The sequence below is a fragment of the Leuciscus leuciscus genome (genome assembly GCF_965113295.1).
Source record: "Leuciscus leuciscus genome assembly, chromosome: 1".
NCBI lineage: Eukaryota > Metazoa > Chordata > Actinopteri > Cypriniformes > Leuciscidae > Leuciscus > Leuciscus leuciscus.
The window spans coordinates 5023349-5038597 of NC_138725.1; the positions used below are offsets into that span (position 1 = coordinate 5023349).

The 15249-nt window shown below is 38.8% G+C and overlaps 1 protein-coding gene across 2 annotated transcripts in view; it reads right to left on the reverse strand.

Moving 5' to 3' along the window:
* LOC309494460 (uncharacterized protein) overlaps positions 1 to 3598 on the reverse strand; it is a 310444-nt gene extending 306846 nt beyond the window's left edge. For both annotated transcript variants that reach the window (XR_014204324.1, XM_082163833.1), the window contains exon 1: positions 3334 to 3598. Coding sequence is in view for 1 of the 2 variants with exons in the window: in XM_082163833.1 (XP_082019959.1) it covers positions 3334 to 3391 (58 nt within the window). In the remaining variant the exon portion in view is untranslated. The remainder of the gene's footprint in view (positions 1 to 3333) is intronic.
* Positions 3599 to 15249: the final 11651 nt, after the last annotated feature.

Genomic DNA, 15249 nt, shown 5'->3' on the forward strand with positions numbered 1-15249 from the left:
AGAAGATCTGTCCAATACAGGGTCAATCACCGCATTCATATCCCCGCCGATAATCAGAGAATAGTCTATCAATGAAAGTAAATGATTAGTTACATGTGGGAAAAAATTTGTCTCAAATATTGTAGGAGCATAGATTGATACAAAAGCTATTTTCCTCCCCTTAATGTTTGTACAAAAATATGCAAGCCTGCCAGATTGATCCTGACTTTCTCTGTCAATCTTGAGGTTACAGCTACGTTTGAATCAAAATAACTGTACCTTTAGTTTTAGTGTTATCAGTAGAAAAGGCAACAACTTTATAAAATTTATTGTGTAATCTCTGAACATCTGCTCTCTTTAGATGAGTTTCCTGAATTAGAGCGATATCAATCGCTTTCCTGCGCAAGTAGATCAAGAATTTAGCTCGCTTATTTGGACTGTTAAGACCTCTAATATTAAGTGATATAATTTTTAATTTATCCATAATCTAATGAAACAAAGGTACGAATTTTAATATGATTTGCAAAACCAAAATGTATCTGTTTAACCTGTGACAAAACTAAAACATTGTAAGAGGTAAATAGAAGTAACATGAACAAAAAAAACCCATTAGAGACCGCAAAATTCCCCATCATTATAAGGGCCCGTGACAACATCCACCGTCGTTCAACAGAACGTCAAACACTCTCTTCCATTGAACATGAAGTATGTAGTATATAACAACGAAGTATACATAGTATAAACAGTAGTGACAGCCGTATATTATATGTATAAAATAAATAAAACAAAATACAAAAATGTTTGACCGATTAAAAAAAAAAAAAAAAAAAAAAAAGGTAAACAGGACTCCTCTGAAATGAGTCGTTAATATTGCTAGCACTTTACATTATCGGCGTACTCACTTCTATCACGGTTGACTCATTTTATTCATCCATAGACTCTGGAGGTGGCTCTGGACCATAAAAGGACAATTTACATCTGGCGCCCAATCCAGGAGTATTACGAGCTTCCACTAAGAAATCCTCCGCTTTTTTGACTGAATCAAAAGAGTGTTGATTACCACCAAAGCTGACACGAAGAGTGGCGGGGTAAATGAGGAAGTTTGGAATTCCCAGAGTGTGCAATTCCTTTTGAATGCTTCCGAAGGCCTGTCGTCTACGGGAGGTAAACCCACTGTAGTCTGCGAAAAAACGCAGTATGGACTCTTGGTCACGAATTGGTTCGGTTTTCGTCACTTACCTGGCTCCCTGAAGAATCGCCTGTCGATCCTGGTACCGTAGCACACGAAAGATCAAAGTGCGGGATTTACCGGAGCCATAGATTCTGTGCGCGCGGTCTATTTCGATCAATCCCTTCCTCTTCAGCGCGGGTATCCAGATAGGAAGCATCTTTTGAAGGAAGCCAGTTGGATCATCTCCTTCCCGGCCCTGCGGCAGCCCCACCAAACGTACATTATTACGACGAGACCTGTCTTCTAACTCCGCAATTTTCAAGGTGAGGTTATGCTGCTCTGTTGTGCAAATGTTCAAATCCTTCTTTATCTGGCGCGTCTCCCCTTGAATCTTGTCTACCTTCGAACCCAAGTCTCGTACTGTGTTGGTTTGGGATTGCACTTCTTGGCGGAGCTCGATCAAAGAGGATTTCACGTCCTCCATAGCCATCCGAATTGCATTTTGAATCGTAGTTTCAAGCGCGGCTTGTTGTTTTGAAAGCGCCTCTGCAATGGCGTCTGTCAGATTAGCCTCGGTGCTCGCTAGCTTCATCTTTTTCTTCCCAGAGGGAGTTGTGGACGGCGAGTTGTCCTGTTTTTTGTTTCCGTACATTATGCTGACACTATACAGAGTAAAAAAAAGCTGGCTGTCAATTTTATATATTGTTATTTGAGAAAAGGAAAGAGGTTTGGACGGAGCATCAGAGTCCTTCGACCATCGCGCGCATGGGTCACGTGACCTCTCATTATGATTAATTATTAATATTTGGGTCAGTTAATTAGATTAGAACTTTGAGGTAAGCTAATTAATATTACAATCAATTAATCAGTTCCAATGAACTCTTTGATTATTCATTTATTCTAAGAAAAGTGTATCTTTCATCGTCACTGAAAAATAATTATTCCTTAGCATGTACAGAAATTAGAGCATACTGTAACAAAATCAAAATCGTAAAAGGGACTTTGTATGCAAACAGAGGATCACAGTTTCTGGGATGCACGTTCATTTCTAGATCAGTTAGTTTCTGATTAATGCAGCGAAGTCTGCATGGAAGATTGTTTCTGTCCCCCCATTGTCTCTCTCTTACACATGCAGCCACATTCCTTTTGGTCGTAAACCCCCCTGTGTTTCCTGTAACAAGACACCGCCCTGCCAGTGTGTTAGCGTCATTTGGGATGTTAAGTTTTGGTGAAAGTTTCACAGTGAGTTTGCTGGATTATTCATTAAATAAATGAATTGTGTGTGTCCGATTGGTCCAGACGCTACAAACATTATAGGTACAAATCCCATGTTTCTATAGTGTGTTGGTAACTTTTATTCCTTCATCGAAGCAAGACCAGGAGACTTGAATTGGATCTTATAAGCAGAAGAGATTTATTCTTCCGAGTCTGTAGTTCATCAAGTCTGACTCAAACATTATACATTGTAAGTTATATACCTTCCAAGGGGGAGGGACTTTTGGAGGTGGAGACAAAATTCAAACAAAGCAGAGGGATGATTTGATTCAATCAAGTGAAAACCAGTTTGGCAGGTTAACAGACCTACTCAGCATAACACTATCATTCAAATGATCCAATCAGCCTGACAGTATCACCCACACCTTCACATGATCACAGAGACAAAAGCACAGCTTTACATTGATCTTAATGGTCAGGCAATGCATAAAGACAAAGGATTAGGGTGAGAGTCTCAGCCATTGACTCATTTAGAGAACAGGACTGGCAGGAATCTCTTGATATAATCCTCATAACAGCTGCTAAAGTTTCTCAGTTTATATTGGAATCTAAATTAAACATTTAATACATTTGTAATACAACAAGTGAGAACTATTAAATATGTTTGATCAATTACACACTTATCTAACAGCAGAGAATGATTATTATTTGTTATACATGTTTGTAAAAATACACACAAATTCTGGTAACATTGTTACAAATTTTAAACCATATCTATTAAATGTAAAATGAAACAGTTAAAATATTTAAATTTAGTTTGACCTGATGTTGACAATATGAAACCTCCCTTTACAGACCATTTGTTTAAAAAAACCCAGAACATTCTGTACCATTTCATAGAACTGTTTATCTAAATCTGATGAAGTGCTTGAATGTTTCTAACCTAACATGAATGAATAAACACCAACCTCTTTGTTCTTCAGGATCTTCAGTGTGTTTCATTCTGCAGGGTTCTGGATCACTCATGTTCTCACTGTCCTCTTTAATAAACTTTGCAAATTTCAGCTCTTCCTGATGCTTTCATGCTCGTCTTCACTTGTAGCTGATGGGAATTTACAGCATTTATTGCTGAATTACTGTGGGAGGAGCTTCACTGATGATGTGATTGCAGTGGGAGGAGCTGCACTGATGATGTGCAGGAGCGGAAAAAAATTGTGATTTTTATTTTTTATTAAATAATATGAAATACCTGTATAAATAACATGAAATACCTGTATAAATGGAACCCCACATAACCATATTAACTATGCAAACTATTAATAATATACCGAAGTAAAATAAATAAATAAATAGACAAAGCTAAAGGCCAACACGTCTGAAGTACGCATGTCAACTAGTCCAATGGAAAGAATAAACTTCATGGACGGGTGACGTCATGACCAGGAAAGGGTAAAAAGCACATACGGAACAACCGACGCTAGCTTATGTGCCTCAGCAAAGGTCTCTGTGTGAAAACTGTCTGTTATATTTATTGTTTGTCTGTCACATCCTTATCTAAAGTCTGGTGAAACAGTTATTCAAGTCGTGTGCTTCTCCTTGCCCTCGTTTCCTTACGGGTGGAGATACACACGATTTTTGTGTAAGCTGTTTGGGAGTGGAGCATGCTATGTCAGCCTTTGAGGGAGCTGACTGTCAGCACTGTGAGCAGCTACCGCCCCGCATGCTCCGCTCCCACCTGACACTATTTGATGAAAGTGGCCAGGCTCGCAAACCTCAGGGTGCGGGACCTATAAGGGGACTGAAGGAACATGGTTATGGGTTGATGCCCCGGGCTGAGCAGATGCTCGCGAGCTATCGGTCTCCTGGTTCAGCATTGTCCCTGAAGGCTCCCGTGCTGCCCACTAAACCTTTAAAAACTACATCTAATTTAGTGGGCAAGCTTATACTGCAGCAGGTCAAGCCGGAGCCTGTCTTCACACTATGGCAGTGCTTCAGGCTTATCAGACAGACCTGTTGGGAGATCTGGATAATAGTGGGTCCGACGAAATTCGCGAACTTCGTCGGGCCACAGATCTGTCTCTCGGGGCTACGAAGGAGACCGCTCATGGGTGGTCTATGGCAGCCCTTGTAGCTACTGAGAGACACCTCTGGTTAAATTTAGCAGAAATAAAGGAGAAAGATTGGGCGTTTCTGTTAGATGCTCCTATTTCTCCTTCTGGTCTCTTTGACGACTCAGTCAACATGGTTGTTGAAAGATTTCAAGACACCAAAAAACAATCAGAGGCTTTCAAGAAATTTCTTCCTCACCGGGTCCAGCCCCCTGGGGATGCTGGGCATGAGCATCCCTAGCCGAGATCCTCATATCGCGCACAACAAAAAGAGAGTCATGGCGGCCGAGCCGTCACTCTCCGCAGAAGTATTCTAAGCCAAAGCAGGATCTATGCTATGCTGATCTAGGACTGTTCTTATGGCTAAGAAGGCTTCGGCTAAGAAGCGGACCTGACGCCACGTGCGTTAGACCGCTGAGGACAACACCAACCGGGGTGGAGCGGTGTTCACCTCAGTATACGGTGCCCTTTCCACTTCGGGGACTCAGGGGACCGTTCTGCCAACAGATCTTCGTCTGTTGAATCGTGCAGTCGAGAAACTCAATACACAAAGAAAATAAACATGATGCACGTTCTGCCGTCTCTCTCAATGTGAAACTCATTCTGAAACGCGACAGAAAATGACCTGTAACTTAGCGAATGTTTGTCACACAGACTTGAAACACATGTCTATACAACGCTTGGAGTCTCTATTTTAAAGTATGTAAATTATTTAAAAAACAAATATTCACTGTTGAAGTAATCCGTATGAAAGCAACAGCATGTACAGTTTCTCAAACGCATCCTAATTAACTATAATGTGACCACGCCCACGGGCGCACGAGCGATTGACATGCAAATGATCCATGCGGATGAACGCAGAACTGTAAACGCCCTCATTACCTCAAAACAAAGAATCAGAGTCTTCAGTAACTTACTCCTCTCTGCTTTTCATCGAGTTTGGAAGACTGTTTGTGCTTGTGCTGTGCACCTTGGATTTACCTCAGAAGAACATGATTTGAAGATGAGAAGATTTTTAAGGTAAGACATGTTAAACTGGTCGTGCCAGATTAAAATGTATGTTATGAAATGAGTTTGGAGTAAAAACATGAACTAAGCCTAATATCGTACATGACATGTATGTATCTATAAATAGACAGAAACGTGAAATGCGAATCTGCTTAGGTTATATAATGTGATTTAGTGCAAATATATTTCAGCCTCCGGTAAAATATGTGATACTGTCTACATTATATTTTTATATAAATGTTCGGTTTTGGTTAGCCTATGACATGCTTCAATACAGCCTTAAGCACAGATGTTTGTGAATACAGGTGTAAATGTTTGAAATGTAGTAATATGTGTCGTTCGCGATAATACATCACTCCAACACCCCCCACCCCCACGATGAAACCGGTAATACCGGTGTTGTCACAAGTCAATTAACCGGTGTGAGAACATTATCACCGTCACATCTCTATTGGAGTTAGATTTTAATTGCAAGTAGCGATCTCTAGTAGGGCTGCACGATAATGGCTAAAATGATAATCACGATTATTTTGCTCAAAATTATAATCGCGATAATTAATCACGATTATTCTCATTTGAGAAACTACAGAGAAAGAGAAGAGACAGTTAATGGTTTTGCACGAGTATTTGCGCAAAATCCGAGCAGATTTGGTTTACATGAATTTCCCCAGCAAAGTGAGTAACGTAAACATAATAACTTAGGCCGCATTTGGCGGGTTATTGGCGGGTGTTAATTTCAAACCATCAGACTTCATTTAACCAACTACAACTTCCTCAGACAGCAAGTCAATACAAATAGCATGATTTAACGTTAGATGAGCGCTTTGTGATGCATTAGATCTTCGAAGCGACACATTTCGGTTGAAAATGAGACAAAGTAAAGATCCAGATCGCTCAGCAAATCCGTAGGCTAACGGATAGTCTACTTGTTGATACACACTGAAAACGGGCAGTGGCTGTCGTTTTCAACTGATTCACGACACATCATGAAAACTGGTAAAAATTTAAACTTAAAAAAATAGAACGGTGAAACTCATTTAGAAACAGATTTAGTCACACAAACAGCACAAGTGGCTTGTGAAGAAACAGACTGGCTGTAAACAGAATATCGCTGTGGAGATCAGTGCTTTTTCCGCAGTGTAGAGGGTGCCTGCACAGGGTTGCCAGATTGCACCGACTAAGTAAAACACAGGGAAGTTAAACTTAAAGCACGATCGTACAGCAGAGTAGTCACGTGGTGCGTCATTCTCTCCAGGATGCGCAGGAGGGAAAATAAACATTTAATCATGAATGCTCATTATGTATTTGTAGCCTACTTATCATTTTGATACTAGGGGGCTAATAAAGCTAATATAGACACTTACAGCATGTGTTGCCTTCATTATAAGGCTTATTTAAGGCTTTTAATTTTTTGCGGCTCCAGACAGATTTGTTTTAGTTTTTTTGGTCCAATATGGCTCTTTCAACATTTTGGGTTGCCGACCCCTGGTCTAAGCCAAATACTGTGTCGCCTTTGAGGCAAGTGACAATTAAGGGGAAGCCGGTGAATTTGGACAAGGCAATATGCCGTATTTGTCACACAAAAGTATCCGTCTCGCGAGGAAATAGCACTAACTTAAGACAACATCTTAGAAAAATTAACCATCCTGTGGCGTTTGCTGGACTTAAGTGCAGCACACCTACCTTAGGTCGGCGACACTGGCTGCGTGGCGTGTCCGTTTTTATTTCATCCCATGTTAACAGGTTAGAGCTTGCACACTGCCTGCGTGAGATGCGCGTCTCAGTTGCGGCACGAGCCGCGCTGAAAACGCGTGCATGCTAGAAATAGAACTGACGCCTTTTTCACACGACACGCACGCCTGTTGGAAGCGTTTCCTGGCATAATAGAATAGGAAAAGATGTTTGTATGTCATTTTGACATGAATACATATTAATAAATTACATTTTGATGTTTGAAAGTTTAGGTTTTGACATAAATGCAGATATAAATGCAATAAAAAAAAATATTAACGATTTTCAAATATTGCACCTGTCAATACCTGCCATACATTATAGTTATCCTTTTTAACCCGCTTAGAAAAGCGCCACGTTTTATTTTGTGTCACCATACTTGGTCGTATAACTACTCGTGTAACTGTTTTTAAATAGGGAAAACGTTGATGTGTTTGGTCACTTCTAAATTCTTTGCTGTTAGATACCATTGAATGTACTGAGGTAAGCTAAGTGCTTTCAAAGTGTCACCGCGCGCTAGAGTGATTAAGTGCACGCACTGAGATGAGAGAGGTATGCATCAACTCGTTTTAGTTAAGGGAATAACAGTTTAATATGAAAAAACGGTGGAGTATCCCTTTAAGAAAAAATCCCATACCGTCACAGCCCTAGTATTAGAACACTGGCAATTCCGATGATGTCACTGGCATGGTAGCAGCTGCAGGTCCTATATACAGACGAAAATTTGTCATTTTAATGGCATGGGTATCTGACTACCACCACACGCCCGGCCTGACACATTAACTGTAATTATGAACCCGAGCCCGATTTAAACCTGACCATTTTTTTATACGTGGGTTATAACCAGGGGTGGCGCCAGAGAATTTAACGCAGGTGCTGAGATATATTATATATAAATAGTATTAATAAATGAGCAAACATTAATATTTAATATTCAATTATTTTAATTATCACAATTAAAGTATTAATTTTATTCAATTGAACAAGCACAACATTCAGCATTCAATCAAATATTCTTATAGATTTATTATTATTAATAATGATAATTAATAATGAATAATTTCAACATAATATCTCGTTATTTCGTAATTTGTACATAATATGTGTGCATGCAACAAGTAAGATGTGCATTTGTAAATCCGGTGACACGCATGCATTGATTTTTATTAATAAACGAGCCCGATGTAATAAACAGTGTCGGCTGCAAAGATGAAGTTGACGATCGCCATCTCCGCAGTGAAAGTGCCTATAGAGAGAAATGCACATCATGGATTACATAATCACAGAGTAGCCCATTTCTTTTTGTTTTGAATGGTTTCGTTTAAAGACATTTCAAGCTTTCTATATTATATTCTATATTTCCGATGATTAGTACCTCTGTCTTGTCTGGATTTAATTAAAAAAACTGCGCGTCATCCAGTATTTTATATCTTTAACACACTCTGTCAATTTTGATAATTTAGCATTTTCATCTGGTCGTGATGAAATATAGATTTGAGTGTCATCAACAATAACAGAGGGCCTAACACAGATCCCTGCGGCACTCCATAGTTTACTGGAGTTATGATCGATTTTTCTCCATTTAAATAGACAAAATGGTAGCGGTCAGATAAGTATGATCTGAACCAGCTTAATGCTTGTCCTTGAACACCAGTATAATTTTGTAGTCAATCTAAGAGTATTGTGTGATCTATAGTATCGAACGCAGCACTAAGATCAAGTAAAACTAATATTGAGATACAGCCTTGGTCAGAAGCTAAGAGTAAATCATTTGTGATTTTAACAAGAGCAGTTTCAGTATGATGCGGCCTGAATCCTGACTGAAATTTTTCATAGATATCATTTTCTTGCAAGAAAGAGCCCAGTTGAGCGGACACCACTTTTTCTAGTATTTTAGACATAAAAGGAAGATTTGAAATGGGTCTATAATTTGCTAGATTATGCGGGTCTAATTGTGGTTTCTTAATGAGAGGTTTTATAACTGCCAGTTTAAATGTTCTTGGGTAAGACGGCTACTATATATATATATATATATTAGGGCTGGGAATCGATAAAAAAAAATTAACTAATTAATTGCACAATTTCTGTAATTAATTGCAATTAATTGCGCTTCCCCCAAGCTTGTAATCATCAATATTTAAACTTAGAATCACCTAATTAAACAACACAGGAAAAAAAGGGAACAGAAAATAGCCCTATATTAAAATATTAAACATCAATATATCAATATATTATTCTTTTTCAATAATCAATCAACATAATCAATTTAACAGATTATTATTATTATTTTATTAATTATTAAAACAAAATATAGTCCTACAAAGCTATTATTACCAGAGCATGTGATCAGAGCAGGTCATTTTACCATTGTTGCCCAGCATGGCTATACCAGCTCAGCAAACAGAAGTCAACAGAGAAATTTCACGTTACTTGAGTGGACTTTACTTTTCCAGTGCTTAGTACATGATTGAAGCCTTTGGGCCGTTAACGACAGAGCCGCCGACACACACACACACACACACACACACACACACATACACACACACACACACGGAACGGAGAGCTCGCCGCTGCTGGGCCATTAACGACAGAGCGAGCCGACACACACACACACACACACACACACGCACACACACGCACGCACGCGCGCGCGCGGAGCACAGAGCGCGCCGACCGACCGACACACACATACACACACACACTTACGCGCGCGTGCGCGACGCACATACCGAGCGGAAAAGACCCGCTCATGAAAGCTGCCCGAGAATGAAACCTGACCGCCGAACATGGAGGGGCGGGACGGCATATTTCGGCCTTTTTAATAGCAGACGCAACAGGAAATCATTAAAACGAGGCAAAAAAAAAAAAGTGCTGCGTCAATTGCGTTATTTTTTTTTAACGCGTTAAACATTTCAAATTAATCGCAAAGATTAACGCGTTAATTCCCCCAGCCCTAATAAATACTGTTCATTTTCTCACACAAACCTCTCGTTTCGTGTCTTAGGCCATCAATGTGTACTTACGATGGGGAATTGTTTAATTTGGACTTCTCTGTGCATGCTCTTTCAGATAGTGACCATAGACCTGCATTATATGACTGACAGACAAGAACGGTTTGACCTAAAAATATCCAAATTGAAACTACTGTGGAAACAAAGACACCTACATCTTGGATGCCCTTGAGGTAAGCTAATGCCTCGTTTCCACTGAGCAGTACGGTACGGTACAGGACAGTACGGTACGGTTCGGGTCTGTTAACCATGATCTGGCTAGCGTTTCCACTGCCAACAGTACCCTTACTTGATAGGCGTGGTGTTTCGATCGACGTCATTTTCGCGCGAAGAAGAACATATAAACTACAATGGATGACATGCAGCAGATCTTATTCTTGCTCCTCGACATGTTTGTCACAAGAAGACAAGCGCCGACATTAGGCTTTTCTCAATATCAAGTACGCAAAGTTTGTACTTGCCATGTGCGACTCCTACATGCAAATGGTACAGCGCGTTCTTAAAAGCGTCGCTGATACACCGGTTATCTCGGTTACTCTGTATGTACATTTTAAGCAACAATAAAACGAAATATGTTATAAAACACCACTCTGCCTCTTTTCGTTTTCATTTAAATAAATTAAACATTATAGGGACACAAATGTGGTTCATGCGCAACGTTATTCACTGCACGTTATAGTTATTCTATTTATAACGAAACGAAATTTAAAACACAACCCTAACGTTACCTCTTTTCGTTTAAAAAAATAAATAAAATAAACATATTCCAGGTAATATATGCATTTGTACAAATGTTGCAATAAACATCAGTGATAATCTTGTAATAAAAAATGACAAGAAACCATATTTCTTTTTGTAAAATTTCAGTTTTATCAATAATAGCCTATATAAAAGTTTAAGTAAAGTACAAGAAGCTATACAATAAGAAATAAAGCAAACAATTCAGTCAAATATCCAAATGCAGCGCTCTAGTCTAACATTACAAGTAGTTAAACACAAATAACGTTAATATAAAACTAAACTTAGCCCTCAGCCAAAACGATTGACAGGGAACTCATTATATATTCACGAGACCAAAGATCGCCCGTTAGGTCTACACAAAACGAATTATATCTTATGTTTAACCACTACCGTCGGAGTCCGCGACGAACGCCGAGGAAAGGCTCATCCAGCCGGGAAGCGCCCGCTGACCGCATGGATCTCACAACCGGGGGGGAAAAAAAATCATCTTTATAAATAAACCACAGATTTGAGCTTTAAACAACTACATTCTCGCCTGAAAAACTCTTAAAATTACATTTCGTGATACAGTAACAGTAGTATTATATTAAACTGTATATTAAAAAATGGCGCTTCTTATGTTGTCATTCCTCTTGTAGCACGCGCAAGTGACGATTCTCTGTCAACCAATCAACGTCCTGCAGTGAGTCTAGCTCCACCTTTTAGTACCGTTCCACTGTGCTAGGTACCCCAATGGAAGGGTACCTAAAAAGTGGTACGGTACGGTTCGGCATTTTGGTACCATTCACAACTTTTGATAGTGGAAACGCAAATAAATGCGTACCGTTCCGTACCGTACCGCTCAGTGGAAACGAGGCATAAAACATACCAAAATTTTATTTCAAAGTGAACTATCCCTTTAATGTTAAGAGATAATTGTTAAGTGTTCATTGTGATTTTAGACTTTTGTTTACATTATAATTATTTGAGTGTTTTCCATGGTTGTGTTGACATTTCTGCCTTTATAACTGAGGGGATTATAATAAGAGGAAGGTTAAGTTTAAAATATATATTTTTAAATGTAATATATTTCTCTCCTGGTCCTTTAAATAGGTCATAAATAATATCGATATCGACCGATATGAAACACTTATATCGTGATACAGTTTTCAGCCATATCGCCCCACCTTACTACAGATAAATAACTACAGCAGCATAATATGTCCAAATTAATCTAAAATCTAATCTAAAATATAGTTTGATCTTATGATTCATTAATCACTATAAGTTAGATCATTATAATAACATTTTATATGCGCAGAAACTGAAAATTATCATAAAACTTTTGAAAATAAAGAGCACCAAAGAGCACTATTGTTCCAAGAGTCAAATGCTATTCATATTTATAAGTAGGCTATTGATTTAATGTCTCAAGTTGCTCATTATGCTGTAAAGTATGTAAAAGTAAAGTAAAATGATGTAAAGCAATAACACAAACGAACACAAAATCGCTCAGGTCTTAATGAACTCAACATATTCTCCTCATGCTCGCTGCTGCTGCACTAAATGTTTATTTCAGAAGGAAGACGCCAGAAAAGACGCAAAAGTATCACTGCGATCGATGAAAACAATACAGAAATGAGCCTGTCGCTTAATCAAACTGCATAAAGTGTGTGTGATGGTCAGTGTTGTGTGTAACGCGTTACAAAGTAACGCGTTACAGTAACGTAACTACTTTTTTGGGTAAAAAGTAGTGTAACGCGTTACTACAAAAAATTTGGTAACGAAACGTAGTTCCTTTTTCAATTCGCCGCAACGTTACTTTTCCCATGGATATATTTGACAGCGACACTGCCTCAGCTGCGCGCTTGAGAGAAGAGAATGGTTGAGAACTGAAGAAAACGATTTAAGGCCATTGCACACTGAGTCCGAAATTCGCATCCGAAATGTTCGCACGTTAAAAAAACCGTTATGTCAATCACGCTTGCACACTGTCTACGAAACTTTCGTCCGTAATAAAAAAATTCGGATCGGGTTCGATTTTCTGCGTTTTTCGCATCCACAGCCAGTATTTTGAGAGGTTTTTTCACAATTCAGAGCCACCGTACAACTAAAAGCGAACGACAAAATCCACAATGGATTTAGCAGCCAATTCGATCACTAATCATGTATTATTTGGGTATAAAATATAACCTGTATACAGCTGTTCTGTCTGCCCAGCGCTTCCGCCGCCCGCTTGCGTGTGTGTGTGTGTGTGTGTGTGTGTGTGTGTGTGTGTGTGTGTGTGCCCATACCTTAGACATACTGCCAGTCTCTGTTCAGGATCGATTGGTTCACGGAAATTGGTGGTCTTGTTTTTAATATGTGGCTCCAGTATCGCTAGCAAAGCATCAAACTGTTCCACTGACATTCTGAGGTAAATTTTGAATCGCTCGGGATAATTTCGCAACTCCTTGATAAGGAGGTGAAACTCTCCTTCCTCTCGGCGCAATCTCAGTATTGGGTGGACCCAATATTTCCTCTTTCTTTTTCTCTTTTTAAGAAGAAAGAGGGCAACAAAATCATCCCCACTGCTACCCTTGACGAATACATTTTGTATTTTTTGCGTTTTTTTTTTTTCAGCAAAGGTTTAATAAATACGCATCGGACTCAGTGTGCAAGGTTTCTGTGCGTGACGAATTTTAAGGCTGACGAACATGAAAAAACGCATACGAAAATTTCGGACTCGGTGTGCAATGGCCTTTAGTTTCATTTATGTTTAAATTAAATTAAATAAAAAAATTGCGTGTGGAGACATGATTTTGACCACTTTATTAAGTTTGTTTTTGTAGAAAACCTGTATTTAAAATGAATTTCGTTTTGTATTAATTGTATCTTAATTTTAATCAATGTTTTATCAACCAATTGGCTGATTTTAATAAGAAGTAAATTAAAGAAAACTATTTAGTTTCATATTTATGTTTAAATTAAATAAATAAATAAATAAATAATTTAATCTATGTTGATTATATGAAAAGTGAAAAGCGTGAGTAAGATCATAATTTTGTGCAATATATCGGGAGATAAATGGAGTGGGCAGACATGATTTAGACCACTTTATTAAGTTTGTTTTTGTAGAAAGACTTTATTAAGTTTGCTTTTGTAGAAAGACATTTCTTAATTTTAATCAATGTTTTACCAACCAATTAATTGCCTGAATTTAATAAATAAGTAAATATGGCATGCAAAATAATCATGACGGCACCAGCGCGTGAACTGGAGCTCCTCTCCATACTGTAAATGAACCGAAACTCATAAGCTACTTGTCTCACAGACCTGAGAAATATATAGAAAGCTTGAATATGTGTACTTTTAAACAAAATATATTTTTTTTCTCTCAAAATCTCTTTTTTTTCTACTCCCTTGATAGAGTGAGTCGTATGTCTGAAAACTAAGCTTATGTCTTCTATATCATTTTGTCCTATATGTTATCAAGACGCGATTCGCACCGGTGTTAGAGAGCAGGGAAGCTTTATTGGCTGTTGCCGAAATTTAAAGTTCGGTGGATAGGGGAAGCGGAGCGGAGAGAAGTGGCGCGAGCACGCGGCTCATCGCGGAGTGTCGCACTCTACCGCATGATGCAGAGCCGGCTGAGAATAAAAGTTGCCGCACACAGCAGCGCCAATGAGAAGGACTTTTTTTCTTTTGAAATTGATACTATTTTTTATAATAAAGAGCACAAAATAATTACCTGTTATGTCCTCCATTATAACTTTATGTCTACATATTTAGGAACAGATATTGGGTTCTGCCCAAAGTCAAGCAACATAAAAGTAACGTAAAAGTAACGAGTAACGTAAAAAGTTACTTTCCAAACGGGGTAACTAAGTAAAGTAACGGATTACTTTTTTAAAAAGTAACGAGTAACGAGCAAACACTACTTTTTAAAAGTAACTTCCCCAACACTGGTGATGGTTGTGTAAATATAAGAATTACCGTGAACTGCTCTCCTCACCTCAGAAGACTCGACGGCGCTGAAACTCAATGACGGAAGACACGGCGCGAGCGAGCGGTGACGTCATCTGCCACCAACGCACGCGCGTACGGGACACCACCGCAGCCAATCAGGGCCACGCAGATTCAGCTTTACTATCAAGTCAAGCCACAATTTTTATGAGCCTTGGAAAAAGCCAGAGAAACAGCGCTTTACATCTCTATTATGGGAAACAATGCGTTATTGAAGCGCCACGTTATTCAAGATAGAACAGAAAAGCATCAATAAGTAGCTGACAAGTGAATAACGGTTTAATCTCGTGATACATACATG